At 34.5% G+C, this 20,100-nt stretch overlaps 1 protein-coding gene and 1 long non-coding RNA gene across 2 annotated transcripts in view; one reads left to right on the top strand and one right to left on the bottom strand.

The window, feature by feature from the left end:
- Positions 1–20,100, top strand: part of LOC307051801 — a 36,356-nt gene that overhangs the window by 13,195 nt on the left and 3,061 nt on the right. Inside the window, exon 2 of the long non-coding RNA XR_013810840.1 lies at positions 17,959–18,049. This is a non-coding gene — a long non-coding RNA (uncharacterized lncRNA). The remainder of the gene's footprint in view (positions 1–17,958; positions 18,050–20,100) is intronic.
- Positions 1–20,100, bottom strand: part of ZFYVE16 (zinc finger FYVE-type containing 16) — a 39,250-nt gene that overhangs the window by 4,120 nt on the left and 15,030 nt on the right. Inside the window, exons 9-15 of the mRNA XM_079702372.1 lie at positions 19,528–19,752; positions 16,993–17,075; positions 15,768–15,872; positions 15,252–15,399; positions 13,540–13,620; positions 2,009–2,171; positions 979–1,084 (exon numbers count right to left, since the gene is read on the bottom strand). Of these exons, the coding sequence (XP_079558498.1) occupies positions 979–1,084; positions 2,009–2,171; positions 13,540–13,620; positions 15,252–15,399; positions 15,768–15,872; positions 16,993–17,075; positions 19,528–19,752 (911 nt within the window). The remainder of the gene's footprint in view (positions 1–978; positions 1,085–2,008; positions 2,172–13,539; positions 13,621–15,251; positions 15,400–15,767; positions 15,873–16,992; positions 17,076–19,527; positions 19,753–20,100) is intronic.

Below are 20,100 nucleotides of genomic sequence, written 5' to 3' on the forward strand. Positions count from 1 at the left end.
TGAAATGTATTTAATTAGGAAACAAGTCATGATTAAGATTAAAAGTAGCTTTAAAAATGCAACAATTGCTACCTTCAACTTTATAAAGTTCCAATGTTAGTGCCATGAAATTCACTAGTTAGGAACATTACATATATATATACATATATATATATATATATATATATATATATATATATATATATATATATATATATATATATATATATACTATATATAGCCTGATCTATAGTATAAGTAAAAACTTAAAACCAAAGATTAGGGAATATGGGAATGACTTAGCTATTTTTGCCTAAAGTTAACTTGTAGCAACAAAAGCTTTGTTAACTCAGTTTAAAGAAGGGTACTAATGAGCCCACCCTATAAGATCACCATCCCATAAGGACATAATAATGAAGTTAAGATCAAACAAAGAAATAATGTTCTATAATTTCTATACCCTCTATAGTTTCTATCTTCTACATGTGTAAAATCACAAAGAATACCTAAGAAATCAGTAACATTGATTGTCTGACCCAGGAGGTAGAGTGAGGGGGAGAATGGAGGTAGACTAAGGGGCTGTGAGGCTACAGTTTCATATTCTCTTATTTTTAAAAAACTGGAACATGCAAAACTAACTTTCATATGTGAGTGCTGATTAACTGATATCTATAAAATATTTTATTTTTTGTAAAATAAGAGAAAAATGAAAACACCATGGTCAAATAACATGTTATTGTACAAAGATGGCAATCCTGTGAAAACTTAACTGAGCTGACAGGCAGTACCACTATACAATAACCTGAAATGATCCTATGGAAATGCAAATCTGGTGTATATAAGGCAGTCTGGGGTGGAGATATGTGTGTCTCAAGGTGTAATGAAAGTGTAATACGCTGCACTTAAACATTCAGAGGTTGAGTACTGCGAAATCTCCAAATTAACAAAAACATATCCAAACACAGCAGGTAAATGGAAGGAAACGTCTTTCTAAGTTACCTCAGTACACTTTACAATCTTCTCATCAGTTTCAAAATCTGCTTCCAGTTTTATTTTTTCACTTGGAAATCCTTGTAATGATATTCCATCCACTGAACTAATAACACTGCAGAATAAAATATAATAGAACAGATTTATTTAATACCAAAGTACTTTCTATGAAGTAAATTATTAGACTTGAACAAATGGAATAAGGATAAAAATTATGAAAGCTATAAATTTAAAGCAGCAGTAAGGCATCTCAATTATACAAAAAAATAATTAAAACTTAGCTCATATTCATTTACCAAGATTTCTTGATTGTGTAGCAAATTATATCTACTTTTTCATATGCCCAATTCAGACCTGAGGTTTAAAATACCTTAGTCTCCTAACAGAAAAGCTGTCTCATGAATTTCAAAACTCTATTTTGGAATCCTTCAGCATTAGCCCTCCTCTTCCTTTTTTGCTCCAGATCCCTTAGCCAGTCTCCAAAAAAGAAAGAAAATGGGTAACTAAAGAGAGGAGGGAATGGCAGCAATATTCTGTAAGGCCTCTAATGTACATATTATTGAATTCAGTTGTTTGCATTTACAGTGCATCAGTATAATACAGAATAAACACCCAAAGGGAATCCATTACTTATTTGATAAAAATAATTCCATGAAAATACATATCTGGTATATAAAAGGCAGTCTGGGGGGGGAAATATGTGTGTGCCTCAATGTACCATACAACAGACAAAGTATCTTGTCTTTCTCAGACCTGGCATCAAGCCTACACTGCTACACAATGCACATTTTATCATTTGCCCCCTCCCAAACTGACCACCCTTTAATAATTTACAACATCCTGACTAAGAAAACATACACGGTGCTGGTTAGGTACATTTTTGAAAAAACCAGACTGCATTTATTAATTGGAGTATACGCATTTAAATTAATGGTATAATTCTATATTTATTTATAAAATATTTAATTTTGTTAACAGGATGTTTTTATCCTTTCTCCTCCATCAAATCAATTACATTTTGGTAACAAAAAGTTCCTACCCTTTGTTTCCTTTTTCTTCAGAATCTACCCAGCAGATGTCCACATATTCTCTCATGTCTACAGCATCAACTTTCCCACATGTAATTTTAAAGTCTTTTTGTTCTCGTAGAGCTAGCCGCAAGCCATCCATGGTCTCTGGAGTTATTTGTACCATTAAGCCATCTAAAAATGAGAGTTATGTTTCACATTTCTTTTACTGAATATAAATTTATATGTCTAAGCCATAAATTTTGCTATCAAAATATGTTCCGTGCAAGTTTTAGACCATCTGTTAAATCATCTTGATGGTTGTTTTCTGTTAGGGAATATGAAAAATATTTCACAATGTTAAGGATTCTTTTATTTTTTAATGGTTAAACAAACAAAGGTGAGAATTTCCACCTCTGGCTATGATGAAATAATGATGCCAAACTGCCCTTTCATTATGGTAACCAACCATAAAACTAGACAAAATGTATGAGGCAATTGTTTTCAGGTTCTGGACAACAGGAAGTACAATACATGGTCCCTATAGGAAAACTCAATAGGTGAGCCCATAACTGCCCAGGCTCTCTGCTTGGGGACAATTTCTGCATGGTGACCAGTAAGCCTACAATTGCTCTACTGGGCTGAGAAGTCAGAGATAAGAGTTTAGGGAAACCTGAAATCTGCGGTCAAGACACTAAAAAGGGGAGCATCAGGAGACTGTGTTCAAGGACTTTTTGAGTCCTTGGACCAGAACTGAGAACACATTAATAGAGTGACCCTAGATGAGGCATAACAGAAAATGGCTATTATATGGTTGGGAACAGAATAGAGATAATAGAAGTCAAGCAATGTTGGGGGATATTGGTAGTCTAGACCAACCAAAATAGACATTAGCACCTCATTAACCTGAACTGTGCAATGCCAAATCAAAGATCTTACAAAATCTACAGGCAAAACAGATTTGGAGGATGAGTCCTGCCAGACTGTAAACACCTTAGGATATCCATAGATCCATCTCTTAAAAAAATAAAAAATAAAGACTACACAAGCTCAGGGTAAGCAGACATAAAATACCTGCTTAAACATAAATAAGCCTTACTTCAGCAAAAAAATCCCTTTAAAAAAAGCTAAAAGAATCTAAAGTCTCTAAAGCATATCAATAATGACAGTACATAATAAAAAATTACCAAAGACAGGAAAATGTGAGCCCCTATGAAACTAAAACTAACCATGAGATGGCCAAGACATTGGATTAAACACAAAACACTTTAAAATATCTATTCTAAAATATAATCAAGGACCTAAAGGGAAACACATTTAAAGAATGAAAAGCAAATACTGGCTAAATGTATAAACAGATTTTTAAAAATCTGAACAGAGAAATAGAAACTGGAAAACCCTCCCCCCAAATTCTATAACTGAAAAGTATAATCCAACTAAAATAGAAACCTTAATGGATAGGCTTAATAGTAGATTGAAGATGGCAAAAGAATCAGAGAACATAAAGAAAGGTCAACAAAAGTGATCAAATCTGAAGAATCCAGAGAAAAAAGAATGAAGAAATATAAAAAGAGCATCAAAGACCCATGGGATGGTATAAAACAGTCTAATACAGATATGGATTACATATACATAGATAGACTATCTCCCAGAAGGAGAAGAAAGATCAGGACATTTAAAAAAATGGTAAGAAATTCCCCAAATTTGATGAAAAATATTGACACACACACCCAAGGAGTTCAATAAATGCCAAATAGGATAAATACAAAGAAAACAACATTGAGGCCCACCACAGTAAAACTGGTGAAAACCAAAAATAAAGAGGCTATCTTGAAAGCAGACTGAGGAAAAGGGCACATTAAATACAAGGAAACAAATATAAAAACTATTACTGATTCTTCACTAGAAATAATGAGGGCCAAAAGACAATGAAATGACATCTTTAAAGAAAATAAAGACTTTCAAAGCAGAATTTTATATCTAGCAAAAATACCCATAAAAAATGAAAATGAAATAAAGACAGCTGCAGAAAAATGAAAAGCAAGGCAACATTTTAGATAAATGAAAGCCAGCCAACTTGTATTACAAAAAATACTAATGACTTCTTGGTGTCTGCTCCATGTAAAGAGCTTGGAACATGTCACTTCCATCCTCACAACAAGAAAAACGCTGAACAATAAAATACCTAGGAATAAACCTAACTTCTATTCAACATAGTACTGGAAGTCCTAGCCACAGCAATTGTACAAGAAAAAGAAAAAAAGGTATCAAAATTGGAAGGAAAGAGGTAAAATTGTCATTATATGCAGATGACATGATACTCTATATAGAAAACTCTAAAGACTCCACACAAAAACTATGAGAGCTGATAAACGAATTCAGCAAGGTAGCAGGCTACAGTATTTACAGAAATATTTTGCATTACTTTAAACAAAGAAATATCAGAAAGTAAAAAAAAAAAAAACCCTTTAAAAATTGTATTAAAAAAATACCTAGGAATAAACCTGACCAAGGAAGTGAAAGACTTACATGCTGAGAACTATAAAACATTGATAAAGGAAACTGAAGATGATTCAAAGAAATGGAAAGATATCCCATGCTCTTGGATTGGAAGAATTAATATTGTTAAAATGGCCATACTATCCAAGGCAATCTACAGATTTAATATGATCCCTATCAAATTACCCATCACATTTTTCACAGAACTAGAACAAATAATCCTAAAATTTATATGGAACCACAGAAGACCCAGAATTGCCAAAGCAATCCTCACAAAAGAACAAAGCTGGAGACATAAGCCTCCAAGACTTAAGATAATACTACAAAGCTACAATAATCAAAATAGCATGGTATTGGCATAGAAACAGACATATGGATCAATGGAACAAAAGACAGAGCCCAGAAATAAACACACACACCAATAGTCAATTAATCTTTGACAAAGGAGGCAAGAATGTACAATGGAGAAAAGACAGTCTCTTCAACAAGTGGTGTTGGGAAAGCTAGACAATCTCATGTAAATCAATGAAATTAGAACACTTCCTCACACCATGTAAAAAGATAAGCTCAAAGTGGTTTGAAGATCTAAATATAAGACATGACACCATAAAACTCCTAGGAGAGAACATAGGCAAAACATTCTTAGCTGTAAATCACAGCAATATTTTCTTAGGTCAGTCTGCCAAGGCAAAAGAAACAAAAGCAAAAATAAACAAATGGGACCTAATCAAACTCAAAAGCTTTTGCACAGCAGGGAAGCCATAAACAAAATGAAAAGACAACCTACAGAAGGGGTGAAAATATTTGCAAATGATGCAACGAAGGGTTAATTTCAGAAATATCCAAACAGTTCATACACCTCAATATCAAACAAACAACCCAATCAAAAAATGGGCAGAAGCGTTTTTCCAAAGACATACAGATGGCCAACAGTCACATGAAAAGATGCTCAGTATCACTAATTATTAGAGAAATGCAAATCAAAACTACAATGAGATCAGCTCACACCAGTCAGAATGGCTATCATCAAAAAGTTTACAAATAATAAATGCTGGAGAGAGTATGAAGAAAAGGGAACCCTCCTAAACTGTTGGAAGGCATGTAAATTGGTACAGCCACTATGGAAAACAGTCTGGAGGTTCCTTAAAAAACTAAAAGTAGAGCTACCATATGATCCAGCAATCCCACTCCTGGGCATATATCCAGAAAAGATGAAAACTCTAATTCAAAAAGATATATGTACCCCAATGTCCATAACAGCACTGTTTATAATAGCCAAGACATGGAAGCAATCTAAGTATCCATCAACAGATGAATGGGTAAAGAAGATGTGGTGTGTGTGTGTGTGTGTGTGTGTGTGTGTGTGTGTGTACACACACACACAATGGAATATTACTCAGCCAAAAAAAGAATGCAATATTGCCATTTGCAGCAACATGGATGGACCTAGAGATTATCACACTAAGTGAAGTCAGACAGAGACAAATATATGATATCACTTATATGCAGAATCTAAAAAATAGTACAAATGAATTTATTTACAAAACAGAAACAGACTCACAGACATAGAAAATAAACTTATGGTTACCAAAAGGGAAAGGGAGAAGAGGGATAAATTAGGAGTATGGAATTAACAGATACACACTAATATAAATAAAATAGATAAAATAACATGGATTTACTGTATAACACAGGGAAATATATTCAATATCTTTTAATAACCTATAATGAAAAAGAATCTGTAAAAAAATATATATATACATATGAAAAACTGAATCACTTTGCTGTACACCTGAAACGAATACATTATTGTAAATCAACTATACTTCAGTAAAATTTTTTAAAATAAATTTAAAAAAATTAAAAAGTTGAACAAACATAAAATGAACAACTCTTAGATATATCAAAGAATTGATGTTCCAGGGCAAACCGCTGCCCTGAAAAAAGGAGCAAAATCAAAACCTACCACAAACAACCCAACAAAAATAAAACATATTTCTTCTTACTTCTTATCACATGTAATGTGATATAAGAAATATAATTGAATATATCACATTCCATCATCAGAAGACAGATATGGCACACAAAATGGAATCATAAAGCTCACTTACTTTTAAAAGGTATTACTGAAAAACATGGATCTAGACAAGAACACTTACAATCACTGCTTCCACTGGAAGTACTAGCCAATAAACAAGAAAAATAAATTAAAAAGCCATAATGGCTGTAAAGAAAGAAGCAAAACTATCATTATTAATAAACTATCATAATTTGTAGTTATAAAAAAACTCTAAAAGAGTCTATAGATAAATTATTTTAAATAATGTAAGCTTGGCAATATAGCTGGTTATAAGATAAAAATAGAGAAATCAATTAATTTCTATTTTCCAGCAACAAAAGATAAAATTTTTAATTTAAAAAGATATCCAAGAATACTTTAAAAGGATCATATACCATGACTAAGGGGGATTTGTCTCAGGGATGCAAGGATTTTTCGGTATCTGCAAATCAATCAATGAAACACACAACATTAACAAACTGAAGAATAAAAACCATATGATCATCTCAACAGAGGCAGAAAAAGCTTCTCACAAAATTCAAGATCCATCTATGATAAAAACTCTTCAGAATGTGGGCATAGAGGAAACATACCTCAACATAACAAAGATGCCACCAAAAAACTACTAGAGCTCATGAATGAATTTGATAAAGTTGCAGGATACAAAATTAATGTACAAAAATCTCTTACATTTCTATGCACTAACAACAAACTATCAGAAAGAGAAATTAAGGAAATAATCCCATTTACAACTGCATCAGAAAGAATAAAATACCTAGGAATAAACCTACCTAAGAAAGTAAAAGACCTGTACTTGGAAAACTGTAAGACACTGATAAAAGAAATTGAAGACAACACAAACAGATGGAACACAGATATACTGTGTTCATGGACTGGAAGAATTAATATTGTTAAAATGAACATACAACCCAAAGCAATCTACAGATTCAATGTAATCCCTATCAAAATACCAAGGGCATTTTTCACAGAACTAGAACAAATAATTTTTTAATTTGTCTGGAAACACGAACCCAAAGAGCCAAAACTATTTTGAGAAAGAAAAACAGAAATGGACGAATCATGTTCCCTGACTTCAGACTATATTACAAACCTACAGTAATCAAAACAGTATGGTTCTGGCACAAAAACAAAACCATAGATCAATGGAATAGAATAGAGCTCAGAAATAAACCCATGCACTTATGATCAATTAATCTACAACAAAGGAGGCAAGAATATTCAGTGGAGCAAAGATGCTCTGTTCAATAAATGGTGCTAGGAAAGAATGAAATTTGAACATTCTCTCACACCATGTACAAAAAAATAAAAAACTCGAAATGGATTAATGACCTAAATGTAAGATCAGAAACCATAAAACTCCTAGAAGAAAACACAGGGTGAACACTCTTTGACATAAACTGCAGCAATATTTTTTTGGGTCTGTCTCCTAAAGCAAAGGAAATATAAGCAAAAATAAACAAACAGGAACTCATCAAACTTAAAAGCTTCTGCACAGGGCTTCCCTGGTGGCGCAGTGGTTGAGAGTCCGCCTGCCGATGCAGGGGACATGGGTTCATGCCCCGGTCCGGGAAGATCACACATGCCGTGGAACGGCTGGGCCCGTGAGCCATGGCCGCTGAGCCTGCGCGTCCGGAGCCTGAGCTCCGCAACGGGAGAGGCCACAACAGTGAGAGGCCCGCATACCGCAAAAAACAAAACAAAACAAAAAACAAAAAAAAAAGCTTCTGCACAGTAAAGAAAACCATCAGTACAACAAAAAACTTACCAAATGGGAGAAAACATTTGCAAATGATATGACCAATAACAAGATAATATCCAAATATATAAACAGCTCATACAACTCAACATCAAAAAAAAAAAAAAAAACCTGATTAAAAAATGGGCAGAAGGGCTTCCCTGGTGGCGCAGTGGTTGAGAACCTGCCTGCTAATGCAGGGGACACAGGTTCGAGCCCTGGTCTGGGAGGATCCCACATGCCGTGGAGCAACTAGGCCCGTGAGCCACAACTACTGAGCCTGTGGGTCTGGAGCCTGTGCTCCCCAACAAGAGAGGCCACGACAATGAGAGGCCCGTGCAACGCGATGAAGAGTGGACCCCGCTTGCCACAACTAGAGAAAGCCCTCACACAGAAACGAAGACCCAACACAGCAAAAATAAACAAATTAATTAATAAACTCCTACCCCCAACATCTTCTTAAAAAAAAAAAAAATGGACAGAAGACCTGAATAGATGTTTTCCAAAGAAGACACAGGATGGCCAAAAGGCATGTGAAAAGATACTCAACATTGTTAATCAGAGAAATGGAAATTAAATCCAGAATGAGATATCACCTGACACCTGTCAGAATGGCTATCATCGAAAAGAACAGAAATAACAAATGCTGGAAAGGATGTGGAGAAAAGGAAACCCTCCTACAATGTTGGTGGGAATGTAAATTGGTGCAGCCACTGTGGAAAACAAAATTGGGATTTCTCAAAAAACTAAAAACAGAACTACTATATGACCTAGCAATTTCACTCCTGCGTATTTATCCAGAAAAAAACAAAACCACTAATTCAGAAAGATACATGCACCCCAATGTTCATAGCAGCATTATTTACAGTTTCCAAGCAACCTAAGTATCCAACAACAGATGAATGGATAAAGAAAATGTGGTATATATACAATGAAATACTGCTTACCCATAAAAAAGAATGATTTTGCGATTTGCAACAACATGAATGGACTTGGAGGGTATCATGCCAAGTGAAATAAGTCAGACAGAGAAAGACAAATACTGTATCATATCACTTGTATGTGGAATCTAAGAAATAAAACTAGTGAATATAACAAAAAATAAACTGACTCACAGATATAGAGAACAAACTAGGGGTTACCAGTGGGGAGAGGTAAGCAGGGAGGGGCAATATAGGGGTAGGGGATTAAAAAGTGCAACCTAAATACACACACACACACACACACACACACACAAAAAAAAAAAGTACAACCTAGTATGTAAAATGTGAGTAAGATACAAGGATATAGTGTACAGCACAGGGAATATAGCCAATATTTTATAATAACTATAAATGAATATAACATTTAAAACTTGTGAATCACTTTGTTGTACACCTGAAGTTTACATAATATTTTATATCAACTATACCTCGATAAAAAATAAATTTAAAAAATTATAATGGCATTTACATTACACTAAAATTGTAATAAGTAAATAAATAGATACCATTTACATTAGCAATAAAATCTATGAGGTACAGGAATAAATAAGAAATGATATTGAAAACCTATACAAAAACTATAAAATTTTATTGGAAATGAATATTATTAAGTATTATGTAAATAAATTGAAGGTAGCCAATGTACATGGATAGAAACAATGAAAACAGAAAATATGCCAATTTTCTCAAAATTATGCCAATTTTCTCAAAATTAAACTAGCAATATAATGCAATTCCAATGAAAAGTCCAGTGGACCTTTTAGAACCTGACAAGTTGATCCTAAAATTAACATGATAAAACAAAGGGCTTAGACTGGCCAGAACACTACTAAAATGAGGAATAAGGCATGTGTGTGGCATCAGAGATGGGAGGACTTCCTATAAAGCTATGTAACTGAGATAGTATGGAGGATGATATTAGTGAAAATGAAGACTAAGAACTTCCGAAAATACTCCATAAAAACAACAAGGAAACCGATAAAATGTCAGAAGAAACTTTTTCGAAACTCTTGAAATTAACCAAAGGCTTGCAGCAATCTGGGGAGTATTTATTAAAAAAAAAAAAAAAAAAAAGCAGGAGAGAAGCAAGGAGAATTACAATCCTGCAGTCTGTGGAACAAAAACCACATTCACAGAAACATAGACAAGATGAAAAGGGAGAGGGCTATGTACCAGATGAAGGAACAAGATAAAACCCCAGAAAAACAACTAAATGAAGTGGAGATAGGCAACCTTCCAGAAAAAGAATTCAGGATAATGATAGTGAAGATGATCCAGGACCTTGGAAAAAGAATGGAGGCAAAGATCGAGAAGAGGCAAGAAATGTTTAACAAAGACCTAGAAGAATTAAATAACAAATACCTAGAGGAATTAAAGAACAAATAAACAGAGATGAACAATACAATAACTGAAATGAAAAATACACTAGAAGGAATCAATAGCAGAATAACTGAGGCAGAAGAACAGATAGTGACCTGAAGACAGAATGGTGGAATTCACTGCCACGAAACAGAATAAAGAAAGAGGAATGAAAAGAAATGAAGACAGCCTAAGAGCCCTCTGGGACAACATTAAACGCAACAGCATTAGCATTACAGGGGCCCCAGAAGGAGAAGAGAGAGAGAAAGGACCCGAGAAAATATTTGAAGAGATTATCGTCAAAAATTTCCCTAACATGGGAAAGGAAATAGCCACCCAAGTCCAGGAAGCGCAGAGAGTCCCAGGCAGGATAAACCCAAGGAGAAACATGCCCAGACACATAGTAATCAAACTGACAAAAATTAAAGGAAAAGAAAAATTATTGAAAGCAACAAGGGAAAAATGACAACATACAAGGGAACCCCCATAAGGTTAACAGCTGATTTCTCAGCAGAAACTCTACAAGCCAGAAGGGAGTGGCATGATATATTTAAAGTGATGAAAGGGAAGAACCTACAACCGAGATTACTCTACCGGGCAAGGATCTCATTCAGATTCGATGGAGAAATCAAAAGCTTTACAGACAAGCAAAAGCTAAGAGAATTCAGCATCACCAAACCAGCTCTACAACAAATGCTAAAGGAACTTCTCTAAGTGGGAAATCAAGAGAAGAAAAGGACCTCCAAAAACAAACCCAAAACAATTAAGAAAATGGTCATAGGAACATACATTATCAATAATTACCTTAAACGTGAACGGATTAAATGCTCCAACCAAAAGACACAGGCTCGCTGAATGGATACAAAAACAAAACCCATCTATATGCTGTCTACAAGAGACCCACTTCAGACCTAGGGACACATACAGACTGAAAGTGAGGGGATGGAAAAAGATATTCCATGCAAATGGAAATCAAAAGAGAGCTGGAGCAGCAATACTCATATCAGATAAAATAGACTTTAAAATAAAGAATGTTACAAGAGACAAGGGAGGACACTACATAATGATCAGGGAATCAATCCAAGAAAAAGATATAACAATTATAAATATATATGCACCCAACATAGGAGCACCTCAATACATAAGGCAACTTGCTAACAGCTATAAAAGAGGAAATCGACAGTAACACAGGAATAGTGGGGGACTTTAACACCTCACTTACAACAATGGACAGATCATCCAAACAGAAAATTAATAAGGAAACACAAGCTTTATATGACACAATGGACCAGCCAGATTTAATTGATATTTATAGGACATTCCATCCAAAAACAGCAGATTACACTTCCTTCTCAAGTGCACACGGAACATTCTCCAGGATAGATGACATCTTGGGTCACAAAACAAGCCTCAGTAAATTTAAGAAAATTGAAATCATATCAAGCATCTTTTCTGACCACAATGCTATGAGATTAGAAATCAATTACAGGGAAAAAAACGTAAAAAACACAAACACATGGAGGGTAAACAATACGTTATTAAATAACCAAGAGGTCACTGAAGAAATCAAAGAGGAAATAAAAAAATACCTAGAGACAAATTACAACGAAAACACGACTATCCAAAACCTATGGGATGCAGCAAAAGCAGTTGTAAGAGGGAAGTTTATAGCAATACAAGCCTACCTCAAGAAACAACAAAAGTCTCAAATAAACAATCTAACCTTACACCTAAAGGAACTAGAGAAAGAAGAGCAAACAAAACCCAAAGTTAGAAGAAGGAAAGAAATCATAAAGATCAGAGCAGAAGTAAATGAAATAGAAACAAAGAAAACAATAGCAAAGATCAATAAAACTAAAAGGTGGTTCTTTTAAAAAAAACAAAAAAACCCAGCAGGAACTTGATTGAAAACAGCAAGTTTTGTGTCATTTTTTTTTTTTTTTTTTTTTTTTTTGCGGTAGGCGGGCCTCTCACTGTTGTGGCCTCTCCCCTTGCGGAGCACAGGCTCCGGAGCACAGGCTCAGTGGCCATGGCTCACGGGCCTAGCCGCTCTGCGGCATGTGGGATCTTCCCAGACCGGGGCACGAACCCGTGTCCCCTGCATCGGCAGGCGGACTCTCAACCACTGCGCCACCAGGGAAGCCCAGTTTTGTGTCATTTTAACTTTCCTATTCCCATCCCCTCCTCTCCAGCATAGCAGAAGCCTAAAAACCAACAGCCTGAAATCATAGTAAAAACCATCATCTTGGTATCCACTGGAGAAGGTAAATGGGGCTGGATCTCCTTCAAAACCTCATTACTGGAGAACTGTCATTTTTTGACTTGTCAGATGGTTCCTGGGAAGACTCCACGTACAATGTCTTTATTTGACCAGACTCTAAGCTTACCCAGTGAAAAAAGTCTTTTCTCAGGGAGCATTTGTGAAAAACAACTAGAGGCTAGTGATCAACATCATAGCTGCCTGTGGCAGCAGATACTAGTAGAGACAAACAATAGGCCAACCAAACACTTAAAGGAAAAGCTGGGGAATAAGATGTCCATAAGGGCTTTGAAAGGCATTAACATATATCTGGGAATTTAGAAGCCCCCATGCATGTACAATACTGTGTGCATACCCAGGATGTGTGCATGCTAAGGAAAGACCTGAGAAGACCCTAAGCTCTCACCTCAGACTAACCTTTAGGCTATGCACAAGCAGGAAATGCAGGCTAAGGCAGAGTTGTCAAGCTTGAGGTAGGCCCAAATGTTAGTCATGTTCTAGTTCTTGGCTGAGTGATGATTTCACATAAGTTTGTTGTACTATGCTTTGTAACTTACATATATTGTTTTGTTAAGTATCGAATACATTTTTAAAAGGAGACGGAAAACATCTTTACATTAAACCAATCTTAAAGATGAAACTCATACCTTCAACTATGCTGGACTTAGCAAGAAATCCTGAAGATGCTTTTAGAGCTCCATTGAATACCACAAAACTTGCACCTGTCACTAATTAAAAAATACAATAATTATGTTTTAAACTGCTCTTTGTATGCTTAATGATATTTGTTAAATGCATAATGTGGACCATAGCATATTTTAAGTACCTGATAAACGCCATGCCCATACCACTTATATTAGAATAACAAAAAATACCAAACAAAATAAAGTTACGATAAAATATTTCATAAAGGTTATTTAATGTTTGTATCTAATAATTGATGGCTGTTGTACTATTTACAGTGTTTGTATCAAGTGAGGGTGTGAAAAATCAAATATCCACTACTGTTGAGAGCATAAATCAGACCAATCTCTATGGAGGACAACTTGATAAATTGCTATTAAAATTAGAAACACATGTATGCTTTGACATACAAATTCCATTTCTAGGAATTAATGGCACATATACAAGGTTATTCATAGTACATTTTTATAAACAGCCAAGGATTGGTAGCAACTGTCCATTAATAAGGGACAATTAAATGATGTTCACATATAAAGTGGAAAGTTATGTGCAATGTAAAAGTTCTTTATATACTAACAAAGAATAATCTCCAAAAGAAAAAACAAGGTGCAGAATGGAACAAATGTTACGACTTGTTTAAAAAAGTGGAAGAAAGGTGTATGTGTGTGTATGTGTGTGGTGGGGTGGTGTTTGCTTATATATACATACAAGCAAGAAATCCCTGAAAGGATATACCAGAAACTGATAACACTGGTTTGGTTGCCTGTGGGGAGGGGAAGAGGGTAGTTTGAGGGTCTAAGGAGGAAAGGAGATTTTGCAGTGTGACTATTTATACCTTTTGAATTTTATACTACATAAATATTCATAAAATAAATATTAAATGGCTGTAAAATTTTAATGACAAAAATGTCAATAGCATGTTAAGTTAAAAAAGCACAATATAAAAGTAAATATCCAGTATAAAATCATCTATTTAACATATATATCACTATAAGAAGGAAATATATTAAAATGTCAACAAAGGCCATATTTTGGCACTTTTTTTCCTTTTACTACTTCTTGAAACATATTTTCCAAGCTTAGTACAAATGAGTATACATACTTTTATAATCAGAGGAAAATTTTTTATTAGCAGCCAGAATGTCTGACTATTTTAAATGTGTTATTTTACAATAATGTATTAATTTTTTGGAATACTTACTTCTACTTAACTTTCAATTTGTTAGGTTCTCTACTGCAAGGATTTGGTAATCACAGCAGTCACTGAGGCCATTCAGCCGAGTAATGTCATTCACATCACCATCTTTATCATTTTTATATTCCCAGCCACTTAACAGTTTTATAAATCATTCTTCATCCTTATTTACCCTGTGCTCCCCGCTAAGAGGAGTTGGAGCAGACAGCAAACAAAGGCAAAAAATACCTCACTCCAGATGCACCCACCATATGGGACACACTAAACCTGAAGACATCAAAATAAACACTGTATTCCAAGATAAACACAAATATTAGAAGCAATTTTTTTGTTTGTATAGCTAAAAGTTTAAAGCATACTGTTTTATCACCATCAATTCAGCAAATAAGTAAGGTATCTACATATAGGTATATTCCTCTTTGAAAGGAATTCTACTTTTTGAGATGGTTTTATGGATTGAGACTAGGAACCAATACTCACCTTTTCTAGGATGGCCAGTAGCACTGTTGGCCTGTGTTTGATAAACTCCATCATTCTGTATACAGACTAGATGAGAATCTGCTTCTGTACTAAAACTAGCTCCAATGCTAATGACATGCTCATTAGAAGAATTTATTACTTTCATTACCTGGAGAAAAACAATACGCATTTAGAGACATTTTTAACATTTTGTGCCTTTATTAGTGACAATAATTCAAAGAGTCACATTTCTGACCACCTTTATCAAGCTTTAGTCTGGACAACTCCCTGAGAATGTGATAGAAACAAATGTTTTACAATAAAATCACCTCAATTAAAAGACAGATAAAACAGTAAGAAAAAAAATGAAAAAATAGGATTAAACAAATCCTCTATTAGGAAACAAATCTAAAATTTCAAAAATAAGTTTTTTTTGTCATTATATATTAGTCGAATTCAAAACAAATTTAACACACTTCTAAAGAAATCTAATGTTCAATAATTATCTCAAAACTTGAATAAAGCAATTATACTTACATCATTGTATTTTTTCCGAGGTATTTTTATGCAGCTTTTCCCCATTTCCATATGAATCAGTAGCTGATCTATATTATGCAAGGTATACTGGTAATTTCGAAGGTCCTACATAAAATAATGATAGTTCCATAAACCTTAAACTACTATCCATGAACATTTACCCAATCATTAAATCCTTTTTTAAGAGTATCCATCATTTTAAAACTTGTGATACATAACTATCAAAACACCATCCAGAAAGCAATAGCAACTTCAAAAACCAGCTAATTCTTCCAGCTACTCCACAATAATCATAAAAATTATCATTCTCAGGAAGAATTCTGTTGTATTTGAGGGTGATCTCTTTCTAGTTACAGATCTTCCAAAACAATAGATTTTCAAACGGAACATGGATAAATAAAAAGCAAGTTGGGCTTCCCTGGTGGCGCAGTGGTTGAGAATCTGCCTGCCAATAGAGGGGACACGGGTTCGAGCCCTGGTCTGGGAAGATCCCACACGCCGCGGAGCAACTAAGCCCATGTGCCACAACTACTGAGCCTGCTCTCTAGAGCCTGCGAGCCACAACTACTGAGCCCACATGCTGCAACTACTGAAGCCTGCATGCCTAGAGCCCATGCTCCGCAACAGGAGAAGCCACCGCAATGAGAAGCCCGTGCACCGCAACAGAGTAGCCCCCGCTTGCCGCAACTAGAGAAAGCCCACATGCAGCAACGAAGACTCAATGCAGCCAAAAATAAAATTAATTAATTAAAAAAAAAAGCAAGTCCACTGAAATGCATTTCTATAATAAAAGGTAAACACAAAATTACAGAAATTAGAGGTGGAAGGGAACCTGAGATCATCTAATCCAATACTTCCTATTAAAAATGAGGTGACTTGGGCCACAGTTTGCTCAAAATCATCAAATTGATTGACTTTACTAACTCTTTTACTAAGGCTTCAACAACTGTGTGGATCTCACATTACCTAAATGTGTAAGCATTGCAGCAGAATGAATCAAAAGGCAATTTGAATCAGGTATACATAAATTAGGACGTGTTCTAAAAAGCACTTCATCAAAAACAGAGGCCATTTATGTTAAATGAATTAGGATTTATTATAAATGAACTTTCATTATACCAAATATGTCAAATTAAAATAGAAAAATATAAGTATGTAAAATTTGCTTAATGAATTGTTAAAGTAACAATATAAGAACACTTAATAAAACAGTTCAATTACTCACAACAAGTAAGTTCATAATAGTGTGTCCTATTTCTCCAAAAAGAGGTTTTCGGCCTCTGATACTTGTTAAAGGAGCAGGATATGCTATACACAAGAATAGAAAACTGGTTACCATCGACAAAAAACAAAAAAAGTCTTAAATTTATTACCTTTAATTTTCATTTTTCAAACATTACGGATAAATACCAATCAGTTCTCTGGGGAAAGTAAGAAATGACATTAACCCATACCATGTATCTATCAGATGCTACATTGAACTCGGACCTTTACATACATTATCCTAATTAAACCCTATAACAACCCAATGAGGCAAGTATGTCTATCCCTACTTTACAAATGGGGAAGTAGAGACACAGATTAATAACCCTGCCTATGGTTTCTAAGTTAATAACTGGTGAGGGGCTTCCCTGGTGGCGCAGTGGTTGAGAGTCCGCCTGCCGATGCAGGGGACGTGGGTTCGTGCCCCGGTCCGGGAGGATCCCCCATGCCGCAGAGAGGCTGGGCCCGTGAGCCATGGCTGCTGAGCCTACGCGTCAGGAGCCTGTGCTCCGTAACGGGAAAGGCCACAACAGTGAGAGGCCTGCGTACCGCAAAAAACAAAACAAAAAACAAACAAATAACTGGTGAAAGATATGAAACTAGGCTTGGCCTGATTCCAGAGCATTTAATCTTTCATCATACATGTTGTTTCCAAACATTATGATGGCTAGAAAATTACCATAACTGACTAGACCTACATAAAGTTCTCATAATTTAAAAAGAAATATTCTGATAATTTAAAGCAAAATATGAAGAATTCAAGATTTGTAAGGCATTTGTAATGTTCAATTGTGTGAATTTATGGGTGATAGTAAACTTTTATAGTTCTTGGGTCAGCATGATAAAAGGAACACACAGAATCAGAGAAGTCAATGCAGAGAAGACGTGATATGGAGTCTGTCACCTAACTACTTTTCTGTTTCTTTAGGACACTATAAATATTGCGCACCAAAAAGGAAAAGTACCTTGGTGGCAATGCAGCAGGAATTCTGGAAGAAAAGGAAAGTGAAAAAAGGAAGGTAAGACTATTTCTATGATGATAAAAATCGGACACATTTTTAACCCAAGAATTAACCTGAGAATTTCAGTTCTCAGGTTAGGTTAAGCAAACAAACCTCTCTAATACATATTATACAAATATACCTCCTTAAAAGTCTAAGAAAACACACATGACACTATCTATTTTAAAAAAATAAGTCAGGGCAACTCACATCTTTGCTATTACAAGCATATATTTTAGTTTTAAAAGGGACAACTAAGTTATCTGGATGACAGAGAGTACTAAAAGGAACATAAATTAGTGGTAAAACACATTAAAATGATAAACAATATGAATAAGGTAAATGCTGACTTTTTACTTCATCTTTTATGAATAAGAGAGCGTCCTTTGCAACTTGATAGAGGTAATTTTATCTAAAACAGTAATTTTCAAAAGGTTATGGCTTAGAATGACATTCTGTCAGAGTTACAAACGGACCTCATAAATCATCTAATCCAACATGTAATGGTGTTCCAAATAGTCTCAACATAAAAGCATAGGTAATCCCCATTTGATTAAGATTAGCTAAGTATTTTGATCTAACCTTCCATAAAAGTAGCATTCAAATATTAGTATCAGAGACAAAACGTTAGGCTGAATGGATGAAACACTTGGCTCAGAATGAAGTCTCTTAAGCTCTTTGGTTCACACAGTACAAAACCTGAGATGAAAGTTAATTTTTACTTCTTGCACCACAGTTTAATAGTATCCCATATTTAAATCTTAAATGGTAAAGACCAACCCCTCAGAACAGAGAGTTTAATAAATTTGCCAAATAGATTTAAATGAGTATATCTTTCACTGAATTTGTCCATTTTGAAATAGTAATGGTCACTTTTATAACTTCTCTACATTTAATTTTCCTCCAAGAAAATACCTATTAAATTATACATGAATCAAATGCCTAAATTTTCCTTAGATGTGATGTACTTCACATGCAACAAATAAATTATTCTTTAAAAAAGTGAGGGATAAAGAAAGGGTACAAATTCAAAGACAGTTGAACACAGAAATGATTTCAACTCAGAAATAACCATACACATAATCCTGGACCACTATTTCACAAACATTTATGTTTGGCTTTATGGTGTACACAAATGGGGCAGGGGGGCAATAATTTACCTTCTTAATATGTAGGCAACATAACAAAATGAACTCCCTATAGCACATACTTTTAAGAAAACTTTTCAAGGTTTTCTATGTTTTTTTTCTGAAATTCAAAAAAAATTTTAAGGTAAGTTAATATAATAATTATGAATATCTAGAAACTCAGGACATAGCAAGGTTGTCTAGACTAATTTGGTAGTAGAGGAGAGCTGTTTTAGAATTTTAAAAGTACATCAAAAAAAAAGTAGTCCCATTAATCCATTAAAAATTTATTTTAATGATATCTGAAATTCTTATTTACATTCAGTAGATTTGAACCTATGTAATTTAGCTTATTATTCTAAAACTTACCTTTATATTCTGCACCCAATCTCAACATTAAACGCATAGGAAAAACCTTTGCCCAGGGAATCTCTAGCTTCTGGATAAGAATTCCACAAAGAAAAGGATTACTTGGTAACAGGAGATCATCAAGTTTCTGAAAAGTAGGTGTAATAAATAGAAATCCTCCATGATCCTTGCTGCTGAGAAAACTCTCAGTAAAGGTAATACTGTCCAAGTTTTCTATGTATTTTCCTAGAAATAAAATCATATATAAAAAGATTTTAAGTTGTTTTGAAGCAGCATTATGAGTTTGAATGTCCCAGTATAAACTTTCTTAAATAAAAGCAATGTAAAATATTTTTTCTTTATTTCCACTCTTGAAGAAGCACTGAATACCTTGTGTGCACAAAGTTCGGTTATTCCTGAAGATTGGGAATTGTGAACAAAAATTTGAGAATGTTTCTAACCATTAAGTGTTTTAAAATTTTTCTCCTTACTTCATGGTCAAGTGAAAAGTCATCATCATGTCCCCCAAATCTTATACATACAGAAAAGTATACGGTGGTCCCCCCTTATCCACAGTTTTGCTTTCCATGGTTT

The sequence above is a fragment of the Hyperoodon ampullatus genome (assembly GCF_949752795.1).
Source record: "Hyperoodon ampullatus genome assembly, chromosome: 4".
Taxonomy (NCBI): domain Eukaryota; kingdom Metazoa; phylum Chordata; class Mammalia; order Artiodactyla; family Ziphiidae; genus Hyperoodon; species Hyperoodon ampullatus.